The sequence below is a fragment of the Synchiropus splendidus genome, chromosome 2 (genome assembly GCF_027744825.2).
Source record: "Synchiropus splendidus isolate RoL2022-P1 chromosome 2, RoL_Sspl_1.0, whole genome shotgun sequence".
In the NCBI taxonomy this organism is placed as follows: domain Eukaryota; kingdom Metazoa; phylum Chordata; class Actinopteri; order Syngnathiformes; family Callionymidae; genus Synchiropus; species Synchiropus splendidus.
The window spans coordinates 19,226,841-19,253,779 of record NC_071335.1 but is presented as its reverse complement, the minus strand read 5'-3'; the positions used below and the strand labels follow the sequence as shown (position 1 = coordinate 19,253,779).

Sequence of the window (26,939 nt, the reverse complement as noted above, 5' to 3'; positions counted from 1 at the left end):
CGCTGAAGACGTTCCACCCTTTTCTAACTGAGCATCGTGGCTTTTGAGTTAGAGGAGCCGATTTACATCCCAGGTGCTTCACATTTGGCATGGTATTTGCCACTGAGAACTGAGGGTCTCGGGCTGAAGGGGCCAACATCACCACATCATCAATAAGAAGCAGTGAGATCCTGGGGCCACCAAACCAAGATTCTCTCCACCCTGCTCCATTAATAAAGTGAGCAGAACTGGTGTCAAAGGTCAGCGACTCATGACTACGAGGACCAAACTCCGACACCAGTCCTATGGGTCGTGAATTTCCTGTGTTAAAATACATCTGGAGCACCTAAAATTTGGCAGTCTTCAAGTTCACAAAACACAAACAAAAGCAAGGTGATGCAGACAGTTGTTACAAAAAATATACTTAAAATATATATGCTTAAAAATATTTGTTCTTGCCGAATAAATTATGAGGAAATTCCACAAAATCTTCTTAAGTCAATTAAACGTCTTTTAATTGACTTAAATCCATGTGAAATCAACCGTTATTCGAAATAAATGAAGACATAGAAAGTATGGTATATATAGTGACGAGTAGTTTTTACCCGTCCATCAACAGCAGTCTTGTGACAGCAACGCCATGGGAGGAGAGGTCAAATGACGAACAGCTATTGGCCTCTTCTCTTGTCCATCAAATTAAATACCGTCTTCTCATTGGCTCTCCTGCCACGCACGCCTATCGCTGCGTTGTTGTCACCCTTATCACTTCCTGGTGTGGTTCCTCGGGCTGCATCAAATATGTCATCGATTTACGTTTTTAGTTATGTATTTTATCCCGGCTAATTCCATAAAAGAGTAGCGCATCTGTTGTACGATAGATAGACAGCCTGGCTAGGGGTGGTAGTTGTAGCGAGAGGTGCGAGCTCTCTCGTCACACCACCACAAGCTTATATTGTAAATATCAGGCAGCCGAGCAAAGCTTTGCATGCTAAAATGGCCACCATGGAGAAATTGATGAAGGCCTTTGAGTCTCTGAAGTCGTTTCAGCAACAGCAGGGACCACCGACCGCCGAGGAGATTGTCCAGAAACAGTAAGACGTTTTTATACGGCAGCCATGCGGATGCAGAACGGGACGTGGAGCCTAGCTCACGGCTAGGTTTCAGTTAGCTGCAGTCCCGTGCTGCTAACTGTGGCTGCAGCCTGTTTGAGATAGTGTACTGATGCAGGATTCTCTCGATTTGAGGACCACACAGGTCTCCTCTTCGTCATCCTCCCTTTAACATAACGCTACGAAGTGACCCATTACGCTATGTGTGCTTGAAAGGCATTCACCATATAAGTGGGATCCCAGAGATGCTGGCATCGCAAGCAAAAATAAAGAACGATTTAAGCCTAGTAATGAACTGCCCTCTGTAATGCAGCACAAGCAACTTTGTGTCACTAAAAAAAGAGTATTAAATTCTGTTGAGGCTCCTTTCAGCAATGCATTGGGTTTATGCTGACTGATAGCAGTTGTGTGTTTAATAATTTATATATGTGGTGGCTATTTATGTTCTCCTATGTAAAAGCTGCAGCACTAACCAGATCTCTGTAGTCTATCTATTTTAATACCTAGAATACGGTAGCAGCAGGAAGATACCAATTTCCATAGATTTCAATTCCATCACACGTTTTGAGTACACATCTTGATGCTTTCAATCTGCAATGTAAATAACCATAAAATCATGAAAATAAAGAACAAGCAGTAAATGAGAATATGTGTCCAAACTTGTAAACTTGTAGTATACGTCAATCTTCCATGCAACATAATTTTTACTGTCACTAAATCTAGCTATCTAAACTCTGACTTAGCTTTATTCTGGAAGTACAAAGATTCACTTTCTCACCTTCCTCAAATTGCCATCCTTCTAAATTAATGTTTAGCTTATTGGAACTTTCTCTGTCACCACCAAAATATCATCACCAAAAATAAGAAATGCAGCTTGTTGAGCTCCAAAGTTGAAATGCTATATTTGTTCATGTCAACATGCGCCGCAAGTAAACTAGTCTTTGGTGGGCTTCAATGTAGTATTGCGGGTTACTTTTGAACCATCGATACACATTTTATTTCTCATTGGTCAATTACGTTGTTAACTAGTTTTTGCCAAGAAGAAATCAAAGGGGTGACCTCATCTGTGATGATGTGTCTGTTGGTGCAGGCCGTAGTTGCCACCATCGTGGTGATGAACATTTGACCCTCATCAGTTCCATTTAAAATGACATCCCACCTGCAAATAGGATGATTTATATGTTGACAAAAGTAAAGATGACAACAAAAAAATTGTGCAACGTTTTGGAGTTATCTGTCAGTTGATGTCTTCTGTGAAGTGTCTTCCTTGGCATGATACACTTGTTATTTTATACTTGTTCATTGATCTTATTCTATTTTTGTGTTAGGAAAAAGGAACTGGCAACCACCAAAAAAGACCGCGTGACCCATTGCCTAACAATATGTGAAAACATTGTGGCACAGTCGTTGAGGTGTGTATTTAACTAATGTCAAATTTGATGTGAATGTTTCTTAAAATATTACTTTTACAATTGCTGTGAGATTGCAAAGTAACATTTATTTACTGAGTTACTTCTATTGATGATTTAAGTTTCTAACTTTGAGTTTTGTTGTCGTTGAAAGCAGGACATCTCCAGAGTTTCAGAAACTGCTGGGCATTGCCATGGAGATGTTTCTGCTCTGCAGTGATGACAGTGAGTCAGATGTCCGGATGGTTGCTGATGAGTGCCTAAACAAAATTATCAAAGTAAGAATGGATTTTTATGAACTTAAAGTGTTTTAATTGATCATGCGTCAGTGTTTTGAAAGTCATATTTAACAAAGATGAAATTACATTTAGGCACTGATGGACTCCAACTTGCCTCGACTGCAGCTGGAACTTTACAAAGAAATTAAAAAGGTAATACAAAAGTGCTTATAGCATTTAAGCAGATGTTTTTACAACTGTGCGTTTATTCCTCACTGACAAGAATTATCACTGACTGTCTTTGTCTTCCCATCTCCCCGTTTTTATTTTAGAATGGTGCCTCTCGCAGTTTGAGGGCTGCTTTGTGGAGGTTTGCTGAGCTGGCTCACCTCATCAGACCTCAGAAATGCAGGTGCCAACATGCACACATCTTCTTTCAAAGGAATTGTTTGTGTTATTTAATTCCCTTTCGTTAAACCTACCTTATGTTTCAGGCCCTACCTGGTCAATCTGTTGCCGTGCCTCACCAGAATCACCAAGCGACAGGAGGAGATGGTGCAGGAGACTCTGGCTACCGCAATTCCAAAGATTATGACAGCACTTGGAAACTTTGCCAATGATGGCGAGATTAAGGTGTGAACGATTTTCTTTCTTTTTAATCATTGAACTCTTTTTTTTAAGAAATGTATTTTCTTTATTTTTATTCAGGTGTTGCTGAGATCCTTTGTATCCAACCTGAAGTCCAGCTCCCCCACCATTAGACGGACGGCAGCCAGCTCAGCTGTCAGCGTGTGTCAACACTCGAGACGTGCCACCTACTTCTACACCTGGCTGCTGAATGTGCTTCTTGGTCTGTAGCTCATAAAATTATCCCTTTTTAATTTAAAAGTAAATATATAACTTCCTGTTGGTTTCAGAGTTTAGTTGGGTTCAAAACTTGAATGCTTTTTTTATGTGGACATGCGTCAGAAAATAAGTTTTACAGGCATACGTTAAGGGCAACAATTTTCCAATTTGAAGGTCACAGCTGCAGTCTTTGTCTGAGATTTTCTGTCTGCATGTGCCCTTCCCTGCGTATCCCCCTCCTCTTGCCCTAAATTGCTGGGTTTGTTTTTGCCTGGGAAGCTGCACTAGTGTCTGACTGTCTTCATGTCCTGTTTTAGGTCTGGTGGTCCCAGTTGATGATGAGCACCCCAGTCATCTTATCCTTGGAGTGCTCTTAACCCTTCGCTATCTGATGCCTCTGCTACAGCAGCAGGTCAACACCACAAGTCTCAAAGGAAGTTTTGGGGTCACTAAGAAGGAGGCAGACGTGCAGCCAACACCTGAACTTCTTTTACAGGTGAAATAGAATTTTTCCAGATTATACAGTTTCTTCTGATAGTGCTTTATGACAACTTACATTCATGGTCTTATGTAACCTTTTACACGCAAGATGAAGGCATTTTATGTGAAAACCCTGTCTCTATTTGGAGGTGTACGAGCTGACGCTACACTACACGCAGCACTGGGATCACAATGTAGTGACTGCGGCTCTAGAGCTACTGCAGCAGACATTCAGAACTCCTCCACCAGAGCTTCTCCACATGCTCATCTCCACCGGCACCATTCCAAACGCCACCATCTTTCGGCAAGACGCAGAGAGCAGAGGACGCTCCAGCAGCATCCTCGACCTCATAGGTAATCAGCCGCGAACAAAACCACTTTATTTCATGATCATCAACTTCTCTTGGCTTTTGCTCAGATTTTCTGCTCCTTTTGCCGACTCATATTTGTGTCTGTCAATAACTCAGTAACAGCACGAGGCTGTGATCCCTCCGCTTTGTTTTCTCCCTCACCCTTTCGCTTTGTTTCCTGTTTCCTGCTCTTTGCCACAGGGGGAGGGTCTTCCTGCAGTCCACTAATACTCAGGAAGCAAAGAGGTGACTAGTCTCTTTTCTATATTGACCTGCAGCCCAAGTCCAATTTATTGGAATCATTTTAATGAGATGTACTTGAAAGTTAAGCAGCTGTTGTGTACCATGTACCTCCATGGTGAACTTTAATATGATTTCTGTTGACAGTAGGCACATATTTACAAGTAAGCTTTTCATTGGAATTAATTCTTGCTAAGACGTGATAACCTTATTTCCAAATGAAAGTTCTCTGGCTGCACAAAAGGTTGCAAGGGTTATTTCCATTTGAAGAGGATGTGATTAGAAGTGTTGATAACTGAATGCTAGCTTCAGCTTCTGTCTCATGTCTGCTATTTTGTGGCTCTTCTGCAGACTTGCCTCCATGTCTCTCCATGTTGTGTGTGGCTCTGAAGTCAAATACTGATTCTTGTCCTTTCTCATATTTTGGTTATTAAAAGTTCAATATGTCTTTCTGTAGCACTATTACTCCACATATTTTGTCAAAACACATTACAAAAAGCAATTGCATGCACGACTGGAATGAAATGGAGTTCAAGAATTGATTTTAATTTTCCAGACCTGACCTATTAAAATGTATTTTGCAAATCATAAAACAATTTTCATTAATGGGTTCAGACCAGCTGTAGCAATAGCTTCTCCTTTATTGTTTCTCACTGTTGTTGTTCATGCAGGGAAGATGCTCTCTGGGGAAGAAGATGGTTTGGAGGATGACCCTGAGAAAAATGAGGTTACAACTGGACAGTTCACTGGTAAACAGTAACTTTTCTTAGTGTTGCTGCCATTTAGTTGAAGATACTGGCGTTTACAAGCTTTGTGCTGTTTTCTCTCCAGCATCAGTTGTTGCTGACGGTTCCTCTGTAGCTCAAGTGGACATCATCACAGAACAGCCTCGCTCATCCCAGCACACTCTGCAACCGGGTGACTCTGTTGACCTGAGTGCCTCCTCGGACCAAGGTGGTGGTGGTGCGACTTCAGCCTCCGACACCCCCGAATCGCCCAATGACAATGAGGAGGAAATGTTGAGTCAGAGCTCCAGTGGCGGAGCCAACATCACTCCTGAAACAGCTGACTACACTACACCTGAGAATGTGACCCCTGATGGAGGACCCTTAGGAGACATGCTTGGAGCTAATGATCGCTCGCTACCACCCAGTGACTCCTCCCAGACCACAACAGAGGGTCCCGACTCGGCTATCACCCCCTCAGATGTCGCAGAGCTGGTCAGTGTTTTAACCCAGATTTTTCAATTTCTATTATCACATTAACTGCGAGCTGTCCTTGGCAAACCTCTGTTTTCAAGGTGCTGTCTGTTCTAACAATCTTCATCTGTTGTCTTATTCGCTTTTCATCCTCACCCTCCTTGCTCAGCCACAGTCACGTACTCCATTGCCACAGGTGATTGAGCCGTCCCCTCCATCTCCAACATCCACTGAAGGTCCCGATGCTGCAGAAAGCGATTCTTCTGTCTACATAGCTTCCTCTTCTTCGTCCTCTTCTTTCTCTTTTTCCTCCTCTTCTTCCTTCTCTGCCACGACTTCATCTAACACTAGCGACAAGGTCAGCAGACTGGACCCTGCAGGAAGAGCTTGCTTTTCTGTCGTCCCTGCTTTCCTGCTTGTTTCCTTATGTTTCCATCCGGTTATGTTTGTTAATAGCCGATTCCCCTGCAACTCTCAAGTGGATCCATTTTTGCACCTTTCACAACCCAATAATAAAAAAAAAACGTCTCATACAGAAAGAATACCAAGCATGACATCAACCCATACCCTTTGCATCCCTGAAGAATTTTCCCAAATATTTAGAGACTGGTGGCCAAGTCTCATCAATCTCTGCCATACTCAACAGAGTAGGTACTTGTTAACAGATTCACATGACTGTTCCAGCTTCCTCCAATGATCTGATATGAAGTGATTCATGACGATCACTTGGGATCGAAAGTGTCCTTTTATATTGGATTGTGAAGAACACAAGGAGAACTGCTCATGGCTGTGTTTCTTCCCTGTTGCAGTTGATTTGCTGCCACATTTTGCAAACAGACTAGCATGGTGAACCTTGTATGTGGAAATGTTGTTGGAAGTGGTTTTGTCTTGGCATATTTGTTAAATAAAGCTCTGCTTGTATTTATGTTCACAAGGTGCTGGATGGCAGTGAGAGTCAGTATTCTGGGATGCAGATCGGAACACTGCAGGATGAAGAGGAGGAAGGCGCAGCCCCACTAACCCAGGAAGAATCCACAGACCCATCATTCCTCCAGTCAGCCCTTGGTGTGTTTGTTTACAAAGCATTAGTATTTTGGCTTCCAAATCAGTGGTTTGTTTTCTGAGATGTGGGACCACTTGACCAAAATCCAAAGCGTCTTTCTTTTCCAAAACACAGTAATGGCTCTCATTGATAATTCCACAATAATGCCAAGTTACTTGACTTGGAGGTTCTGTCAAATTAACAAAAAATAGGCATGTTGTTCAGCAAGCTTTGCAGCAATCAGACATTGAACATTATCTAGAATGTTGCTGCTGGTTAATGAGTGAATCGGGTGTCATGTAAGTGAGAGCTTCTGATTAATTTCCTGGTGGTGTTGACACAGTTATTTTCATAAATAACATGAGCATTTCTAATCAAGCCGCTTGTGTTAATTGGTGTTATATTGCTTTGGTTGACTGATATATTGCGTAGGAGATGGTAGCAGAAAGAAATGCAGTTGCAAAAACAGTGCTTACTGACCAATAATTGCCAAAATAAAACTTATTTGTTATATAAATCTATCTACTGCCAAATCCTAAAAATATTTCATTCTTTCTTTTGGTGCAGCTTTGAGCAAACCTCACCTTTTTGAGAACAGAGGTCACAACAGGCAGGGTTCGGATAGCAGTGTAGACCGCTTCATACCAAAGGACGAACCAGCCGAACCAGAACCAGACAATAAGGTAAAAACACACTTTTAGCTGATTTTATGGCAAGATAGGTGTGTAGTTGGAAGTGAGGAAAACCTGCTGCGCCTCACCAATGTCCAGTACAGAGCCTGGGTCACCTCCATTTGCTGAAGAGACTGAGGTCATGTGGCATGGACACAGCCTTACTTGGGCCTTTTGTTCTTTGGCATGAACTTGACCAAAAGTGTCTTTTTTTATTTATTTTGTTTTCCCCAGCCGTCTCGCATAAAGGGTCCAATTGGACACTACACTGACCAGGGAGTGGAGCCACTGGTTCATTGTGTGCGGCTTCTTGCTGCCTCCTTCCTGTTGACGGGACAAAAAAATGGTAAGATGAGTAATAGAATAAGTTAAAGCTATGAAAGGGACACAATCATTATTCGTGACTAGGCCCTACAGGAGGAAATGCAGAAATTCTGCAGTCATGCTACAGGTGTTTTAGGGAATATCATGCAGGATTTTGTGTTCAATTTTGCACAGCTGTCTGGTTTACAGTTGTCTTGTTGTGATATTTCACCAGGTCTAATCCCTGACAAGGAGGTCCGAGTGAGTGTGAAGGCCCTGGCGGTCAGCTGCATCGGTGCAGCAGGAGCCCTGCACCCTGAAGCTTTCTTCAACCCACTTTATTTGGAGCCGCTGGACGGCATTCCTGTCGAAGGTATGCTGCAATAAAACAAATGGGCATAGAGGAACATTTTCTTTTGTAAATATCACACTAAACTCGCACAGATTCTGAAGCGCTCTAGTGGGTTCTGCTTCTGTTTGCTGCCAAGTTTTCTTTAGATGATTTGCACACATATGTGGTGTGGAATGCTGCTTTTTCAAAAGCTGGTGCACACTCTCGCGGTTAGAAATCAGAATTGGTCCTGGTTTTGTTAGACCTTTTATTGAAGTGCTCAAATGTTGACCAGGTGTTCACCTCGAGCACACCAAGCTCTATTAACACCAATGTATTGGTTGTTTCAGAGCAACAATATGTGAGTGATGTTCTGGGACTTGTTGAACATGGGGACCCCCAAATCAGAGGGGCTACAGCCATCCTGTGCGGCGCCATCATCCAGGCAGCGCTCACCAAAAGCCGATACAACATTCACAGCTGGCAGGCCAGCGTGCAAAGTGCAACAGGTTGGTTTCTTTTCTTTTGGCTACCATCTACAAAGCAGCCAAGGAGCTACAATATGGTTGCTGTGGAACATTTTCATCAACACAAGCATTGTTTATGTGGAAATGTCATATGTTTGATGCCTTCTACAGTAATTTACTCTTATTTCTGCTGGATTCTAGGTAACTCTTTGTCCCTGGTGGATTTGGTACCTTTGCTCCAGAAAACCCTCCACGATGAATGCTCAGTCACCTGCAAGTTGGCTTGCTCTGCAGTCCGGGTAAAACAGTCCCAAACATTCAATGGAAGGTTTACTGGAGACATTTGAGTCGTCTTAACGTTTGTCTCCGACCTTTTAGCACTGCATCATGACTCTGTGTAGCAGCACCCTCAGTGAGATTGGCTTGCAGCTGCTCATTGACCTGCTGTCTTTGCGGAACTCATCCTATTGGCTAGTCCGGACTGAACTATTGGAGACCCTGGCTGAGATGGATTTCCGGTACAGAGATTTTTTTTTGCTGGGATATTTCAAGGATCATTTTGCTATTGTTGCTTTTTCCTCCTCCATTTGTCTGTGGTTTGATGTTTGAAACATAAATTCTCAGACACCAGAATGATATTTGAATTTCACTTACACTACAGTGGATTAAAATGGGGTTTGCAAATCTGTGATTAAGAATAGTGTTTATGTTGGGCGTCTTGAGCCTCAGGTTTTTGCTCCAACCAATCAAGCACACATGGTTTAGCCAGTCATTTGTCTACTGAAACAAACAGCACCAGATTCTCGGTCAACTGATTACGGCCTTCAGATATCTGATTGGTTCAACCATGTGCACCAGATTGGCTGGAACAAAAGCCTGCACCACCCACCCCTTAAAGAATCCAGTTGAGGAACACTGGTGTTTGTGCTTTTTAAACTGCTGACTGTTTGCTTTTCAAAAAATTAATATTTTTAATTTTCTTTGGCAATTGAAACCTCTTGTCTATCTTTTAGGTTAGTTAGCTTTTTAGAAAGAAGAACAGAGAATCTACACAAAGGAGAGCATCACTACACCGGGGTAAAGTCTTATTTCATCTGCTTTTGATGTCTTTTCTTCCATTTGTGTGCTTAAACTTTTCTCTCAACAGCGTCTTCAGCTACAAGACAGAGTTCTGAATAATGTGGTCATTCAACTGCTGGGGGACGATGACCCCAGAGTCCGCCATGTTGCAGCTTCAGTCGTCAGCAGGTACTATATTGTCCCGCATGTGATGGTTACCTTTTTCATGCCTTTGGCTTCTTTACTTTCCCTGCTGCCCTCGAGTATCAAGAAAATAAATGGCACATAAGAATAATAGATTTACACAGTAGAACTGAGACAAATTCCCCTGAGTAAAAAGAAATCCTAGCTAACCAATAAAAAGTTTATTTTTGAGGCGATCGTTGTGTGTGGTTTCATTTCTGGTTGCAGCACTGAGCAGTGTGCTGCATCCACTCAACTGCACACAGAGTGAAACTGGTTCCTGCCGACAGGAACCCAAAAGGCATGGGGTGTCCTGTGCGATGGTTCCGTACATGCTTTCAAGCTGTGAGGCAATGCATAAACAGTTCTGTTTACTTGTTCTTTACTTTACACTTCTCTACTTCTTTACTGCTTCCGTTTACTATTTGAATTTGTTTGCTTCTTACTTCGATTTGCCTTTGAACATCAATGGATTGGGGTAAAATCTTGAGGGTGTGAGCACAGTTATCTGCTGCTTTAATATTGTTTTTTCTCTTCTCATCTCGCTTAAGGCTGGTTTCCAGATTGTTCTATGACTGTGACCAGGGTCAAGCCGACCCAGTGGTGGCCATTGCCCGGGACCAGAGCTCGGTCTACCTGCAACTGCTCATGCATGAGGCACAACCGCCCTTTCAGTTTACAGTCAGCACTATCACAAGGTGCATTTATAGAAGGAGCTCATTAGTTAAACACACATATTGATACCACTCATTTTAAGACATTTTTTGTGTCACTGCCAGAACCTACAGAGGTTACAAATTGTCCAACACTGTACCTGACGTCACTTTGGAGAACAACTTGTCCCGTGTTGTGGCTGCCGTCTCCCACGCACTTGCATCATCTACTTCAAAAGCCCTGACAGTAAGTCAGTCGAGCAGAACGTGCGGGATGCAGGTGAACCTTATTTGTGCTCTTAATCTGTGTGTTCTTGCTGCAGTTTGGTTGCTGTGAGGCCCTGTGCCTCCTGGCGTCGAATTACCCAGTATGCACTTGGAGCACAGGCTGGCACTGTGGCTATTTCAGCTCTAGTAGCAGCTTTTCTTCCCGCACCAGCTTCAACCGCAGTAGAGGCAGAACTCACAGGTTTGTGGATGCGTGATTGTGATCATCAGCCTCTAATTTTATAACTGATTTTCTGTGTGGTCTACAGTCTTTCACAGTCAAGCAATCCTGCAGCCTCCATTTCCACCACCTCTTCTACACCTGACATTGATCGAAGGACTCTTACTGTGGGAATGGCCAACATGGTTCTGTCTTTACTTTCATCTGCCTGGTTTCCACTGGATCTCTCTGCACATCAAGATGCTTTGCTGCTGTGTGGCAACTTACTTGCTGGTCAGTGACTATTATCCCAGTTTACTGCTATCTATTGCAGCTTAATATTGACACTCTTTCATATGTGCAGCTGTAGCACCGAAATGCATGAGAAACCCATGGACAGGAGATGAAGAAGGGAGCAGTGGCACCACAAACTCCAGTGGAGGGCTGAATAAGATGGAGGAACCGTGGGCAGCTCTGTCGGAGCGCAGCCTGGTGGCCATGCTGGACCAGCTCTTCTCACACTTGTTCAAGACCCTAAATATCTGTGCTCATGTGTTGGATGACAATCAACCAGGACCAGCAGTGAAGGTATGTTATGAGGTTTGAGCGTGATAGTTTTCCTCTGTCGAAGCATTACGTTCTTTTTTATTTTATTTATTTTATTATTTTGTTTATTTTGCTGATCAAATGCCCTTGCTTTCCTCTTTCCTCAGGCCACTCTCCCTTCTCTGACTAACCCCCCTTCCCTCAGTCCTATTCGACGAAAAGGAAAAGAGAAGGATTCTAATGAGCCCAGTGTCGCCCCCTTGAGTCCAAAGAAAAGCAACGAGGTCAACACAGGTACATGCTGAGATGAATACTAGAGGAAACTATGCTCAGCTGTGTGTTAATAGTTATATATGTGACTGTTATGATTCTTGTATGCAAACATGTTTAAATGTTCTACTGTAACATGGTTTACTATGAACTCAACTACACAAAAAATGCAACTTTTTTTTGTGTGGCTTGTGTACAGGAAGACCGGCTGACAACACAAGCTCTGCAGCATCAAACAAGTCAACCACCCTTGGAAGCTTCTACCATTTGCCACCCTACCTCAAACTTTATGACGTCCTCAAAGCGACACACTGTAACTACAAGGTGAGGATCAATGCTACCAGTTTGGAGTAGTGCACATATTGACATTGTCCATTTGTCTACTAGGTGTCGCTGGATCTTCACAGTAATCAGGATAAATTTGGTAGCTTCCTACGATCCATTTTAGATGTTCTTTCTCAGCTGCTGGAGTTAGCGACACTACATGACATCAGCAAGGTGGGACATTTAAGCGGCACCACAGACATTTCGGCTTGTTTTGTTCCTGATGGCCATGTTTTCTATTAGTGTGTGGAGGAGATACTGGGATACCTGAAGTCCTGCTTCTCCAGAGAACCAACTATGGCCACCGTTTGTGTGCAGCAGGTTGGTGATATGCTTTGTTTGTTTCTATGTGTGGCAGTCCTGACAGGGTTAAACTCCGAGCAGTGAGCTTCATCCGTGTGACTCCACATAGAACGATGCTGGTTCCTACCGACAGCTGCCTACAAGGCATTGGGTTACCTGTGCGATGGTTCCATACACTCCAAACCTGCAATGCACTGTAGCAAAGTTGCTATGTGTCTCAATTCATCCTCGCAGCCGCTCACGCTGTTTCCATTTTCTGATATGACGAAGTTTCAAACCTCACAATGCACTTTGGCACCCTTGCTTTCTCATGCAACCACAAATTAACTCAAAAATAATACTGGCAGTGATGTTATTAGCACAACAGGGTTGTACAGAGTGCTAATGACAATGTTGGCTTGATACTACTTTGTTCCCCCCCTTAATTTTACCACAAAGCTACGTTTTTAAATTTAGGCCACATATTTCTATTGTTGTATTAAGTTTATACCATGACATTTTACCGTCACAAAAACAGTGATTTTGGGGGAAAAAAAATGTACCATGTTGAAAATAGATGAATCTGTAGGTTGTGACTTTAACCATTTCTCTCCATGATTTTAGCTGTTGAAGACCTTGTTCGGGACAAATCTGGCTTCCCAATATGAGGCAGTCCTGAGTGGGCCAAGCCGCTCTCAGGCTAAGGCTTTACGTCTGGGCTCTTCCAATCTTCGCCCGGGTCTTTACCACTACTGCTTTATGGCACCATACACACACTTCACACAAGCGCTGGCTGATGCAAGTCTCCGCAACATGGTGCAGGCAGAGCAGGAGCAGGACACTTCAGGGTGGGTATCTGTGACGAAAACTACTGATAGGTGAACGTTTAATTGGAGGATCTTTCATCACCCTTAGATGGTTTGACGTAATCCAGAAAGCTTCAAACCAATTGAGATCCAATATTGCCAATGCAACGCGGCACAGAGGAGACAAGGTAACGTGCTGCCGGATGCCCAACTTTCAGGGTAAATGAGTTCAAATGTTAGATCTTATGTTTGATAATGCAGAATGTCATCCACAACCACATCCGACTCTTCGAGCCCCTGGTGATCAAAGCATTAAAGCAGTACACCACCAGCACCTCCGTGGCCCTGCAGAGACAAGTCCTCGACCTCCTCGCTCAGCTCGTGCAGTTGAGAGTCAACTACTGCCTGCTGGACTCCGACCAGGTTTATATAACAAGTTCAAGAAAACGGTCAGATGATTTGGTTGTTATTAACATGCTTCTCTGTTGCAGGTGTTCATTGGGTTTGTCTTGAAACAGTTTGAGTTCATTGAAGTCGGGCAGTTCAGGTACTTTTATTCCTTTTTCAAAATTTCCATTTTATGTGTAGTCGCTTGTTCCTCATATTCCAACTACTTAATGGTTGTTTTATTTGGGATCCGAATTCAGAAACTTGACTATTAATTGATTGTGTAATGTAGATTCAGCCCAATGCTTCCGGTGTCGTCATGCTAGTTGTATGACAGTAAGCCAAGAAACTGCTGATGTCACCGAGTTGCAATCGATCCACCCACACTGCACTCTTTTCTCATTAAACCAATCAGACTGACAAGCATCTTAGTACAGTCTTCACGCACCTCATGGGTGAAACTGTGTGTGTTCCTTTTGAGGAATGTTGTGAGCGTATTTATATCACAAACAAGATTTGGAATATCGTTTTCAAGTTGGAATTTTTTCACGTTTTAATACAATGCAAATTTGTCTCCCAGAGATTCAGAGGCCATCATCCCCAACATCTTCTTCTTCCTGGTTCTGCTGTCTTACGAGCGCTACCACTCAAAGCAGATCATCAGCATCCCAAAAATCATCCAGCTGTGTGACGGCATCATGGCCAGTGAGAGGAAGGCTGTGACACATGGTGAGGCAGTACACTTGGATGGGCAGGCATGCTAAATGATATTCTCTCTTATTAATGCTGAGAGTCTCTCTTTAGCGATACCAGCGCTGCAGCCTATAGTTCATGACCTCTTCGTCCTGCGGGGGTCAAACAAAGCAGATGCAGGAAAAGAGCTGGACACTCAGAAGGAGGTGGTTGTCTCAATGCTGCTCAGACTCGTGCAGCACCACCAGGTGACGGATTGTTCTTCACTAAAATCACAGCAGGTGTTTCCTTATTTGATGTCATACTTTGTGACTGCACTGTAGGTTCTGGAGATGTTTATCCTTGTACTGCAGCAGTGTCACAAGGAGAATGAAGACAAGTGGAAGAGGCTGTCCAGACAGATTGCTGATATCATTCTCCCCATGATTGCTAAGCAGCAGGTATGTTCCATCATTTCTAAAGCATGGATTTATTGTTATTGCCAACCAATTGATCATTATTCATAATAATGAGTTGATAATCTGTATTGGTTGGTTATTTTGAGCAAATATAGACACTTGTTTTGGGCTTCACAGATGCACTTGGATTCTCCCGAGGCTTTGGGAGTGCTGAACACTCTGTTTGAGATTGTAGCCCCTTCCTCCCTGAGGCCAGTTGACATGTTGCTCAAGAGCATGTTCACCACCCCAGTCACGATGGTGAGATCAGTGTAGCTCAGAATGCTGACCTAAATGAGTGTGTCCTTACACCGTCTTTATGTTTCAGACGTCCGTCACAACTGTTCAGCTGTGGGTGTCTGGTATCTTGGCCATACTCCGGGTCCTTGTTTCACAGTCCACGGAGGATATTGTCCTGTCCCGGGTCCACGAGCTCTCTCTCTCGCCGCATCTTCTTTCTAGCAATACAGTTCGTCTCCTGCGTCAGCAAACACCTTTCACTGGCGACCAGCCTGCTGCTCAAGTGATTGGCAACCAGGAGGTCAACTGTGATTCTCCGAAGGCTCTACCCGAGGAAACTTTTGCAAGGTTGGACCTGGAAGAATTATTAAGGAGTAGCTCATTTATTGAACTTGTGAAAGCACACTGAAATCTTTAAGTGGCTCCAACAGAGCATGTAGAATCTTTCTGTGTTTGTATGCTATACATATATATCAATATGTGCTAAATGTTTTCAGTTCTTTTTGTGTCAACATATGAAATCTTTATTGTTGTCTTGGCTCACCGCAGATTCTTGCTGCAGCTGGTGGGAGTGTTGCTGGATGACATTTCTTCCAGGCAGATAAAAGTTGACATCACGGAGCAGCAACACACTTTCTACTGTCAACAGCTGGGCACGCTGCTCATGTGTCTCATCCACATCTTCAAAAGTGGTGGGTGAAATTGTGGCAACACAACACCAAACTCCCTATCAGCAGCATGACTGGTTTTGTCTGTCGCGCCATTCAGGAATGTTTCGTAGAATCACAGCAGCAGCCAGTCGTCTTCTGAAGTGCGAGAGTGGCACCAGTCAGGTCTGCGATGAGGCTGGTCTTTTCTATAGTCTGGACGGTCTGAACAACCTGGTGCAGTGCCTCATCACCACCCACCCTTCCTTGGTGCTGCTCTGGTGTCAAGTCCTTCTTGTCATCGACTACACTAACTACTCTTGGTGGGCGGAGGTCCACCAGACCCCAAGGTCGGTTCTCATCGAACTACCGACTCACTGTGGGTTAGGAAAGAGTGTCTTATATTTTTTATTTTGCTATCAGGAGACAGAGTCTCTCATGCACAAAGCTGCTCAGCCCCCACTCCTCTGGGGATGGTGAAGAGGAAAAGCCAGAGTCTAAGTTAGCGATGGTCAATAGAGAGATTGTACGCAGAGGTGCTCTCATCCTCTTCTGTGACTATGTGGTGAGTCTGTGAGCGGACAAAAAATATTTAACCTTACTTTTCCCATTTAATAGAGTTCTATCCTTGCTCTTCTTGTTTTTTAAGTGCCAGAACCTCCATGATTCAGAGCATTTAACCTGGTTGATTGTGAACCATGTCCGGGACCTTATCAGTCTTTCCCACGAGCCGCCGGTGCAAGATTTCATCAGCGCTATACACAGAAATTCTGCAGCCAGTGGCCTTTTCATCCAGGCCATTCAGTCTCGCTGTGACAATCTTACAACCGTGAGTGCCAAGATGGCTTCAGTCTTCTGTGTGGTATCTGAATCTTCTTTTCAATTCATTTTGTGTCTGTTCAGCCCACCATGTTGAAGAAGACCCTGCAGTGTTTGGAAGGCATCCACCTGAGTCAGTCTGGGTCCCTGCTCATGTTGTACGTGGACAAGCTGCTCAGTACTCCTTTCCGAGTTCTGGCTCGTATGGTGGACACTCTGGCATGTCGCAGGGTTGAAATGCTGCTGGCTGAGACGCTACAGGTACAGCGTCACATTGTCATATAAATGGTATATAATAATAACTGCATCTGAAATTACAATTGATGCAGTCGGCCAACAGATATCAATTCTAAAATGCCTACTGTGTTGTTTCTTTCACTATTTTAGAACAGCATTGCCCAACTGCCAGTGGAGGAACTGGACAGGATCCAGGAATACCTCCAGACTAGTGGTTTGGCTCAGAGGTAACTTATAGCAGCTGTTTTGAAGAACAATTAAAAGTGGACACAATGCTTTCCTTCATTCCAGACACCAGAGGTTCTATTCCCTGCTGGACAGATTCCGAGCAACTGTTGCAGACAATAGTGGTCCCTCTCCTCCCTTGACGTCACACCCATTAGATGGTGATCCTCCTCCTGCTCCTGAATTAGTTGTTGCTGATAAGGTGGGCGTCACCACAGCATAATGGTCTTTTCTCATTTTCGCTCAGCTGTGAAGATAACATTCACATTTTGTAGGAGTGGTATGTGGCTCTTGTGAGATCGCAGTGCTGCCTTCATGGAGATGGTTCCCTGTTGGAGACAACAGAGCTGCTTACCAAGCTTCCTCCACTTGACTTGCTGAACATCATGAGCAGCAAGGTGACACCCAAACACTTTTGCACCTGTGGATATTTGTTGCAGATTCCTCATTAACGTTGTCTAATCTGTCACCAGCTGTTCAACCTGAGTCTCCTGTGTCCGTGCTTGAGTATGGGAGTGCAGCGACTGGCTCGGGGCCAGGGGCCACTCTTGTTGGAGACCTCCTTGAAGGTGACTTTGGAGCAGATTTCAGGAGTGTTGGCATCACTACCTGAACCGCATCAGTCTTTCCTGCCACCCCAAGAACAGCAGCCCTACTGGGAGAAACTGGCACAAGTGTATGGTAAGACGGTGTATCATCTAGCTTCTTCCATAGTTGGCCTGACTTTTGTTTCTCAGTTAGGTCGTTGTTGTCTGTTGACTTTCAATTTACTGCTCACTTGTTTTTTTTTTTTTTTTTTTGTCGTATTTGACTTGAACCTTGCTTAATGGGAACTCAAATAGATGCAGACATTGTATTGTTAATTTTGGCTATAATTTTTGGGTAGTAACACACATTCTCTCTATTCTCTTTTTATTATGCATCATTGGTTTTATTTCAGATCAACCAGGTTTCTACTCCAGAGTTCTATCACTGTGTAGAGCTTTGTCCCAATACCTGCTCACAGTGAACCAGCTCCCCTCCTCACTGCACATCTCCTCAGACAAAGAAGACCTCATCACTACATTCACATGCGCTGCGATTGAGGTATGAGATGGACTTAGTAGTTTCTCTTTATTTAGACCTGATGATAATGACTCTGTCGCATTCTGTGAAGTAGCTTTTAGTAAAAATTGAACTTTGTCCGATTGCCCCAATGCTTTGGACAGAGACGTGTTTTCTGACACATGAAAGACTGACCCAGTGTGGTGCAAGGGAAGAACTCCAACTTGTAGAATATGTCTACACACATTATTTAAATAGTGTTCTGGTTCTCAGGGATTCAAAATCAAAAACATATGGTCATTCCTCTGAACGTTAGCTTGTGTACACTTAGTGAGCAGTTTCCAGTTTGTGGTGCAGACAAGAATACCACCATCCATCTTTTGTTGCCTCCAAGGTGATCGTGTGGCATCTGCTGAAGGACCAGTTGCCCCTGAGTGTGGATCTTCAGTGGGGTCTATCTTGTTTGTGTCTGGCTCTGCAGCAGTCCTGCATCTGGAACAAACTCTCCACCCCTGAGTACACAACACATGCATGCTCTCTCATATACTGCCTTCGCCTTGTTATAGTTGCAGGTACTGTACACTTCTCTTCTCCCAATGACCGTTGACATCTATGACTGACATCCTGTCCCATCAATGTGTGTTTCAGTGGCAGTGAGTCCCGGAGACCAGCTCCTGCACCCAGTAACAAATAAGAAGGCTGTAGGTGATTTGGATAACCAAGTGGATTCACCTCATGGGAACCGTGAGCAGTTTTTAATAGAACCTGTTTTTAAAGAAGCTACCTTATGTGGAGGGGTAATAATACACATGTGTCACAGATGAACATGAATGGAGAGCGTGTGAGATCATGGCTGAGATGGTCGAAGGCCTGCAGAGTGTCTTGTCCCTGGGTCACCATAGAAACAGCGCTATTCCAGCGTTCCTCACTCCCACCCTACGCAACATTGTGATAAGTCTATCACGCCTGCCGCTGGTCAACAGCTTCACCAGAGTTCCTCCGCTGGTCAGTTGTGACTGAGAACAGTTGGAAAATCTGCTTCATGCACTCTTTGTACCAACTTCTTTTTATCACCATTCACTTTTAAGGTTTGGAAAATGGGCTGGGCCCCACAACCAGGGGGGGACTTTGGCACAACATTACCTGAAATTCCTGTGGACTTCCTTCAGGAAAAAGATGTTTTTAGAGATTTTCTCTACAGAATCAACACTTTGGGTACGCTACTATCTATATTTTATAGTTTGTTTTTTTATTATTTTTGTGTAAAGGAGTAAAAAGAGAGCATCTGCAAGAGCAAGTAGAGAAGTACTTTTTGACAAACTGTAGTTGGTTTCACCCTGACCTTGTTCACCACTTTATCTATTTATCATGTTTAAGATTAGTTAAATTGATCTGGGGAGTTTCTTTGTGAGCTTTCACTGTTCACCTGCCCTTTAGATAGAATTTATAGTTCTAGCTATCTGTGAAATGCTGCTACCCCAGACAACACAACACCTAGAGAGAGATGCCACAGAGTCTATTGGACGCTACATTGATTTGATGCAGTTTTTTTAACTTTTGTTTCTCTCAGGTTGGAGCAGCAGGACTCAGTTTGAGGAGACTTGGGCCACTTTGCTTGGGGTGCTGGTCACCCAGCCGATCACAATGGAACAGGAAGAAGAGACACAGCAGGAGGTATACATCATAAAGTAGACATGCTTGATAATGTTGCGACGTAGAAATCACTTATAATTTGATGTTGGTCTCCAGGAGGATCTGGAGAGAACTCAGTTGAATGTGCTGGCAGTGCAGGCCATCACCAGCCTGGTGCTGAGTGCGATGACCCTGCCCACTGCTGGCAACCCTGCGGTCAGTTGTCTGGAACAGCAGCCGCGCAACAAAAGCCTCAAAGCTCTGGAGACAAGGTCATTCACTAATTCATGTTTTGTTGAGATTTAGTTGGCTTTTGTGGTTTGCTTGAGAAGTGTTAAAGTAGCTATTTGTGTACATCAGGTTTGGAAGGAAACTGGCAGTCATCAGAGGTGAGGTGGAGAGAGAAATACAAGCTCTTGTATCCAAGAGGGACAATATTCACACACACCACCCCTACCACGCCTGGGACCCAGTGCCCTCCTTATCAGCTGCCTCTCCAGGTTACTATTTCCCATATAGAGCATGGTTAAAACACCTATCCCATGTATATATTTATTTTAAGTTTGATTCTCCTTCAGCTGGAACTTTGATTAGCCATGAAAAGCTGCTCCTCCAGATCAACACAGAGAGAGAGATGGGCAACATGGACTACAAGTTGGGGCAGGTAAATGTGCCTTAATGAATTGTGCTCTGAAGTCAGTTTGTAAAAGAGCTATTTTCCTTTGACTCCATATAGGTATCCATTCATTCCGTGTGGCTTGGCAATAATATTACACCTCTGAGAGAGGAAGAGTGGGGTGAGGATGAGGAAGATGAAACGGACACACCCGCTCCTGCTTCTCCACCACTTTCCCCCATCAATTCAAGGTCTGAGAGAAGAGTTGTCTCACATCCCCTCAGTCTTCATTACTCTGTCTCTGTCTGCGATTTTAGAAAACATCGAGCTGGTGTGGACATCCACTCGTGTTCCCAGTTCCTCCTGGAGCTCTACAGCCAGTGGTTGATCCCTGGCTCCCCAAGCAACCGGAGGACTCCAACCATACTCGTCAGTGAGGTGGTCCGATCGGTGAGCTGCGTCAATATCACATTTATACATAATTTGTTTTATAAACAAGTCATGCGATACATGCTGAATAATCTCACTGAATTTGTTTAAAGATTATTTACTTGACATGCAAACTTTTGTATTTAGTTTGTTCAGTGAGAGACTAATTTTGTTCGTCCCCAGTATTGACCTTACTGAATTTCTGGAGTGAAATGTATTTTATATATTCCTGAACTCCTTTTATTTCAATAGTACTGGAACTCTGTACGAAGTGGAGCTGATGACTGACATGTTTGCGTTTCACTTTGGTAGCTGCTGGCAGTGTCGGACCTTTTCACTGAAAGGAACCAGTTCGACATGATGTTCTCCACACTGATGGAACTACAGAAGCTTCATCCACCTGAGGATGAGATCCTCAATCAGTATCTAGTGCCTGCCATCTGCAAAGCTGCGTCCGTGTTGGGAATGGTGAGCGGACAAATTTGCACCACTTCCACTTGCATAATTCTACAATGACTTAACTGGTGCAGGACAAAGTGATAGCCGAGCCCGTGTGCCGCCTGCTGGAGGCCACCCTGCGCAGCACCCACCTGCCCAGCCGGATGGGAGCCCTCCATGGAGTTCTCTATGTGTTGGAATGTGACCTGCTGGATGATACAGCCAAACAGTTGATCCCCACCATCTGCGAGTACCTGCTCTCCAACCTACGCTCCATCGCTCAGTCAGTATCTCACCATCTAAGATTTTCACTCACTGGTTCACTACAAGCCAGTGATGTTCTCAGTGTTCTCCCGTTTTACAAGCCCTGGCGGAGAACACAACCAGAGATTCTTGCTTTATGGCTTTTCAGTGTCTTGAGTGATATGAGCTGAAAACTCAGAGGGTGATTGATTGTGAACCGGACTTGGCTCTGACAAGAACATTTTATCACTACCAACAAAGAACCGAGCTTGCTGAGAGTGATCGCATCAATGTGACACTGTCATGTCAAAGGATTTTATTTCCCTTTTGCCACCGTCGCTGTTCTTATCTTGCGTACGTCTGGGTCCAGAGAATATTTCTCTATTTTTTAAATATGCCTCTGGTGAACAAGCATTTTTCTCAGTTAAGTGTGACAAATTTTCGACGCTATTAATTGTTTACCGCCTTCAAAAGTTGAAGTAGATTTTTGGGTTAAATCTAATTTGGTGTGATTGGATGTCAAGTGTTCTTCAGCATGAGTCGTCTGTCTTCTTTCTGCAGGTGCGTGAACCTCCATAACCAGCAGCATGTGTTGGTCATGTGTGCCGTTGCCTTCTACATGATGGAAAATTACCCTCTAGATGTCGGCTCTGAGTTCATGGCCGGGGTTATCCAGGTGACATGAAGGCTGTGGGCAGACCTAGATGAATCATTTGTCTGAATCATTGCTAATATAAGTCTTCCATTTTCTTCAGCTGTGTGGTGTCATGGTGTCCGCCAGCGAGGATTCCACCCCATCTGTAATCTATCACTGTGTGCTGCGAGGTCTGGAGCGCCTCCTACTGTCGGAGCAGTTGTCTCGTGTGGATGGTGAAGCGCTTGTGAAACTCAGCGTGGACAGAGTCAACATGCCTTCGCCACACAGAGCCATGGCCGCTCTGGGCCTCATGCTTACATGCATGTACACTGGTGAGTGAAATGAGATTCACACGCTCTGTTGTTTGACTCTGCATTTCATTCATCAATTGACCCACTTCAGTTTGTGGTAAACATGAAACACTTTCTCACAATTTTTTATAAACTTTAAAAACAAAAAACTCTAGACCATATCACATGTGTAAAGTCTGTCTCTTAAAGTTCCTGCATTTCCAGTCTATTTTTTTCTTTCTTTTGGCATGTGATAAGTAGTAGCCCCGCCCTCTTCCACTTCTTTCCTACTGTGTGTAAAAGTAGTAGTTATTCTTGATGGTTTGTGATTTTTAATATCAATCTTTCTGAAATACTACAGAATCATTAATTTCAATCCTTCATGACAGTGATTTAAAAAAAAATGCAGATGGAGATGCTGGGCTCAAATTGAGATTTCAGTGTGTCTGGAACATGAAGTGAAATGTGTCATCTGAAGTCTATAGCACTTCTAGTAGAATTTTTATTTTATTGATGTTTTTTCTCTGCTGTATACTTATACCAGGCCATACAATAAGCCAGTGTAACAAAGTAACACCTAAGCTGCTGCTGCATGTGTATCTGAATCATCTCAACTTGTCTCTGTGATAATGACCTCAGTCTCTGATGGTTTTTAGAACCTACCTGTCTCCTTGTGCATGTGATTTTATTTTATTCCATACATTCTTCTGCGACACCTCTAACCCCGACGTCGCCCAACTAACGCTACCAGTACTTCACATTTTGCTTTCCCTATCTGAACCGGTTAACCCCGAGCCTGCCCGCAGGATCTCAGTCAGTGTTTACACTTGTGCTATGAAACAGAGAGCAAGCTCACTCCCTATAAGGATAATCTGGAATATAAGATACCCAGGGAATGTGAACTTTGAAATCTCTCATACTTGAAGTGCTCTGAGGAAACAAACTGAAATGTGATTCTGTTTTGAGTTCAACCAAATTCCTCTAAAACAATTTTCCAATCTAACCTCTCCCTCACTGGTTTCACCCGGTGCCCACCTCCCCTCTCGTCCTCTCAGCGGTGCTAGCGTCGGGTTCAGAAGTGACAGGGGTTAGAGGTCATGTTGACTCTGGCTCTGCGGTAGTGGAGGCGCCGGGCGTCACTGCGGGTCATGTTGGTTTCTCCTCAGGCAAGGAGAAGGCCAGCCCCGCCAGCCGCCCGGCCCACTCTGATCCCCAGGCTCCAGACAGTGAGTCCATCATTGTTGCCATGGAGAGGGTGTCTGTACTGTTCGACAGGTATATACACTCCCACACAGCCTTCATACACTCATCTTTATCCCCTCCCCTCCCAAACCCTAAATGTCGCTATTGGTCAAACATATTAACTTTGTCCCGGTTTTATTATTGGTCAGGATCCGAAAAGGTTTACCCAGCGAGGCCCGAGTGGTGTCCCGGATTCTGCCCCAATTTCTAGACGACTTCTTTCCACCACAGGACATCATGAACAAAGTCATCGGCGAGTTCCTGTCCAATCAGCAGCCATATCCTCAGTTCATGGCAACAGTCGTCTACAAGGTCAGCTGATGAGGGCGAGTGACTGGTGGCAACGTGAACGGTCAATGAAATCCACAGCACCTCAATAACCTGTGTATCACACTATTGCTTTTAAATGCATCAAACCGTGGAGTCATTTCTCTTTTATGGCCTCTTCGAGTAGAGACTTGAAACGGCCATCTCCATGCTAAACCCAGCAGTGCTGGAACTCTGTCCACCACTAGTCTCCATGGTGACTGGAGGACTTGACCCATGTCAGCCCACTGATGCATCCACTATACTGTGGAACCATGATGTCATCAGCAAGCGCGGCGGCCTGGATTTGTTTTCTGGGCCAGATGAGTTTACACGTTCATCTTTTTGTGGATATAAAGGTTTGCTGTGTAGCAAAAACACTCATTTGAAGTGACTACGCCGACCTCACCCCATTTGGGTGTTGGAGCAGCGAGAGCCTGTGTGCTTGTGCCTGTGTGTAAATATAACACCCGTTGCACTGTTGTGGTGAGTTTATAGATCAACTTCACATCAGGTTTCAGAAGCCTCACCCAGATTGCAGGCTTGGAAATCCCCACATGAGGTGTGTGTTTCGATATGGAGTGGTCAGAAAACGTCAGGGAATTCTGAGAAGAGGTGGAACACACTTTAATAATCAGACCTGAAAAGTGATGCATAGAGAACTTTTTTTTTTTTACATATTGTGAGGTTGCTCCTCACAATATCTATCTCCTCTGTTGTCCTTCATTCCCAGGTGTTCCAGACTCTCCACGCCACCGGCCAGTCCTCCATGGTACGAGACTGGGTCCTGCTGTCTTTGTCGAACTTCACCCAGAGGACCCCGGTGGCCATGGCCATGTGGAGCTTGTCCTGCTTTTTTGTCTCTGCCTCCACTTCTCAGTGGATCTCGGCATTGTATCCTTGCTCCCCAGTCATAAAGGATAATGTAGTTTCCTATAGTTTTCACAAAAGGTGAACATTTTTTCTTTAACGCCTGCTGTTTGCCAGATTGCCACATGTTGTCAGCAGAATGGGCTCCAATGAGGTAGTGGATGTCAACCTCTTCTGCCTGGTGGCCATGGACTTTTACCGGCATCAGATAGATGAGGAGCTGGATCGAAGGTCCTTCCAGTCTGTTTTCGAGACTGTGGCAGTGCCGGGGAGTCCTTATCACCGGCTGCTGGGCTGCCTGCAGGCCATCCACCAGGACACAACACTCTGAGGGCATCAGACCAAGGCAGGGGCGGCGCAACTCATTTTGCTCAGCGGAAAGTTAGAGTGACAGGAACAGAGTAGTCAGTGTGAGTACTCCAGTTGAGAGTAGCCCGTTTTCTCACACAAACACATTCCTTACTCGACACTTTGGTTTAAAAAAAAAAAAAAAAACAAAAACCAAAAACAGGTGATTTCAGATCTGCTTGTTTTCTAGTCACGGCTTCTGTATTGTGATGTCCATGAGCTAAAAAAGGTGACGCTAAAAGCCTGTGGTAGGATCCTGACTGAACATATACACCTGCTTTTAAGTTGTTATTGAACGCGTGTTCTGGCGGTGGAATATTTTGATATTGAGCATCTTGTCTGCAGAATTTTACACTGACTCACTTCTCCACTCTCAGCACGGTTGATGAGGAAAAATACCAAAATCATGTTGTAGCAGAGAAGGGGGGCAGGCTGGGGATGAGGTGGGCAACAGTTCTACATTTTTAGTTTTTGATTCTTGTTTTACTTCTCAGGACGATGTAAGATGTGATTATCGTTGTTTGAGACTGGAAGTCAAATTTAAATATTGTAAAATGTCATTGTAAAGTAATATAAAGCCATCGTGCATGAATTTATCGTGTCAATGACATGAGCTGTCACGGTTCTCTGAAACACACCGACATGGTCACAGTTCAGAAGAGAGCAGAAGCGTTTTCTCGCGGCTCTGTTACTCTTGTACATACACTTGCCTTAGATACTGACTCAATATACTCATGTCCTGTACAGCTTGAAAGCATGCAAAGCTTCTATTTCTTGCATTCTATTAGTGCTGCGTCACTATGGTTACAGTCGCTATGGATAAGATGCAGCGCAATCCGCAGTCTTGTGACCTTAGCAACCAACCGCAGCTTCGACAAATCATACCAGGAGGAGGGGGGGCTGTCCTCAGGACGCTGGAATTTGGTTCTTTGTTGAGCTTTAAATATTTTGTCTGTTAAGGATTAGGCAAACATGTTTTGTGCAAAGTATTTCACACACATTTAGCACTAAAAAAAAACAACTTGAAGAAGTGGTCATGATGTTAGCTGCGTTCTGGATATGCAATAAATGCTGTAGAACAGATCTAGACTTTTCTTTCTCAGTGGTGATTCCTGCTCTTCCAATGTTGCATCCTGACATGTTTTTTTCTTTCCCTTTTTAAATTAAAATGGAGTGATGGAATTCCCTCCATAGAAAAGGGAAGGGGGCATTGTTGCGGGTAGGTAATCCGATTACACAACCACTAGAGGTTTGGGTTCAGGGGTGAGCTGGTCTCGGACTCTGCCGTCTTAAACACGCTAATGACACAATAGATCGACTCTCTTTCCATTAGCGCCGAGAGCAAATGGAGTTCTGGTCTCATCCTCTTCATTAAAGTCTCAAGGCTCATTCGTGTCTTAATTCCATTGATTTACAAGAATTGACACACACTGATTCAATCTTGGTGCAGCCCATAGGTCTCACTTTCATTCCTTTGCCTGTAAAAAAAAAAATGTTTCGAAATTTAATAAGATTATTCATGCGTAGTCCAATGTAAATTTGAATAAATTATTTAAAGATGTTACCCTGTGTTTTGTCTACAACTTGCTGCTTTTTTTTAAATTATCAGTCACTTATTGAGCTCTGACTTTGATGGAATGGCAACAACGGTTTGTTACAAGAGCTCGAGCTCACAGAGAAACAGTGTAACCATGGTAACGCCATTGTTATTGTCTGCCTGGTGAAGACACATAGTAGTGGACTATCTTGCTGCTGCATGTTTACATTCTTCAATGAATCATAAAAAGTACATCTACCCCCTCAATTCTGAGACATGCTCCTACCAACTGTAGATTTACAGCAACCATTAAAGTGGTGGGCTACTGATTAAAAAGAATTAACAGGATTATGTGGCTGCTGCCATCTGGTTTATCGAGCAAATCGTGAGTCAGTGGCTAAGAAATCATACTGTACACACATGGCTTC

At 43.9% G+C, this 26,939-nt stretch overlaps 1 protein-coding gene and 2 non-coding genes across 10 annotated transcripts; all 3 read left to right on the top strand.

The window, feature by feature from the left end:
- Positions 1–743: 743 nt before the first annotated feature.
- On the top strand, positions 744–26,571 carry LOC128755010 (huntingtin). Of its 8 annotated transcripts, none has more exons than XM_053858122.1 (68): positions 744–1,070; positions 2,417–2,500; positions 2,655–2,775; positions 2,869–2,928; positions 3,048–3,127; positions 3,210–3,348; positions 3,424–3,565; positions 3,879–4,057; positions 4,191–4,395; positions 4,593–4,637; positions 5,303–5,380; positions 5,463–5,851; positions 6,000–6,188; positions 6,766–6,895; positions 7,440–7,555; positions 7,778–7,889; positions 8,082–8,219; positions 8,528–8,686; positions 8,846–8,943; positions 9,023–9,162; positions 9,658–9,721; positions 9,792–9,892; positions 10,438–10,584; positions 10,666–10,786; positions 10,863–11,008; positions 11,076–11,260; positions 11,331–11,554; positions 11,680–11,806; positions 11,982–12,106; positions 12,170–12,280; positions 12,350–12,427; positions 13,013–13,236; positions 13,304–13,382; positions 13,456–13,617; positions 13,686–13,741; positions 14,162–14,310; positions 14,386–14,522; positions 14,598–14,714; positions 14,850–14,972; positions 15,040–15,299; positions 15,501–15,643; positions 15,720–15,948; positions 16,022–16,163; positions 16,248–16,427; positions 16,502–16,678; positions 16,805–16,881; positions 16,946–17,081; positions 17,155–17,277; positions 17,353–17,560; positions 17,820–17,965; positions 18,318–18,495; positions 18,572–18,667; positions 18,744–18,928; positions 19,012–19,138; positions 19,494–19,597; positions 19,673–19,827; positions 19,916–20,055; positions 20,134–20,219; positions 20,292–20,422; positions 20,489–20,621; positions 20,913–21,068; positions 21,131–21,321; positions 21,843–21,957; positions 22,037–22,250; positions 23,264–23,483; positions 23,600–23,762; positions 24,490–24,650; positions 24,744–26,571. In XM_053858122.1, the coding sequence occupies exons 1-68, from the start codon at positions 973–975 to the stop codon at positions 24,955–24,957; spliced, it is 9,768 nt and encodes a 3,255-aa protein (XP_053714097.1). In that variant the 5' UTR covers positions 744–972; the 3' UTR covers positions 24,958–26,571. The 8 variants fall into 8 exon arrangements, with proteins under 8 accessions (XP_053714097.1, XP_053714099.1, XP_053714096.1 ...); XM_053858124.1 differs by having other exon boundaries at positions 2,652–2,775; positions 23,375–23,483; XM_053858121.1 differs by having other exon boundaries at positions 2,652–2,775.
- Positions 10,091–10,221, top strand: LOC128755089 (small Cajal body-specific RNA 14). The gene has a single exon (XR_008414030.1). It is a non-coding gene; the product is annotated as a small Cajal body-specific RNA 14 (non-coding RNA).
- On the top strand, positions 12,458–12,587 carry LOC128755091 (small Cajal body-specific RNA 14). Its single transcript, XR_008414032.1, has one exon. It is a non-coding gene; the product is annotated as a small Cajal body-specific RNA 14 (non-coding RNA).
- Positions 26,572–26,939: the final 368 nt, after the last annotated feature.

Excerpts from the sequence above, each read along its gene's own strand:
- LOC128755010 (XM_053858121.1), top strand. The coding sequence starts at position 973 with ATGGCCACCATGGAGAAATTGATGAAGGCCTTTGAGTCTCTGAAGTCG. Across the intron at positions 6,896-7,439 it reads ATTCCTCCAGTCAGCCCTTG|CTTTGAGCAAACCTCACCTT; the intron begins GTGTGTTTGTTT and ends CTTTTGGTGCAG. Across the intron at positions 13,742-14,161 it reads ATTGAAGTCGGGCAGTTCAG|AGATTCAGAGGCCATCATCC; the intron begins GTACTTTTATTC and ends TTTGTCTCCCAG.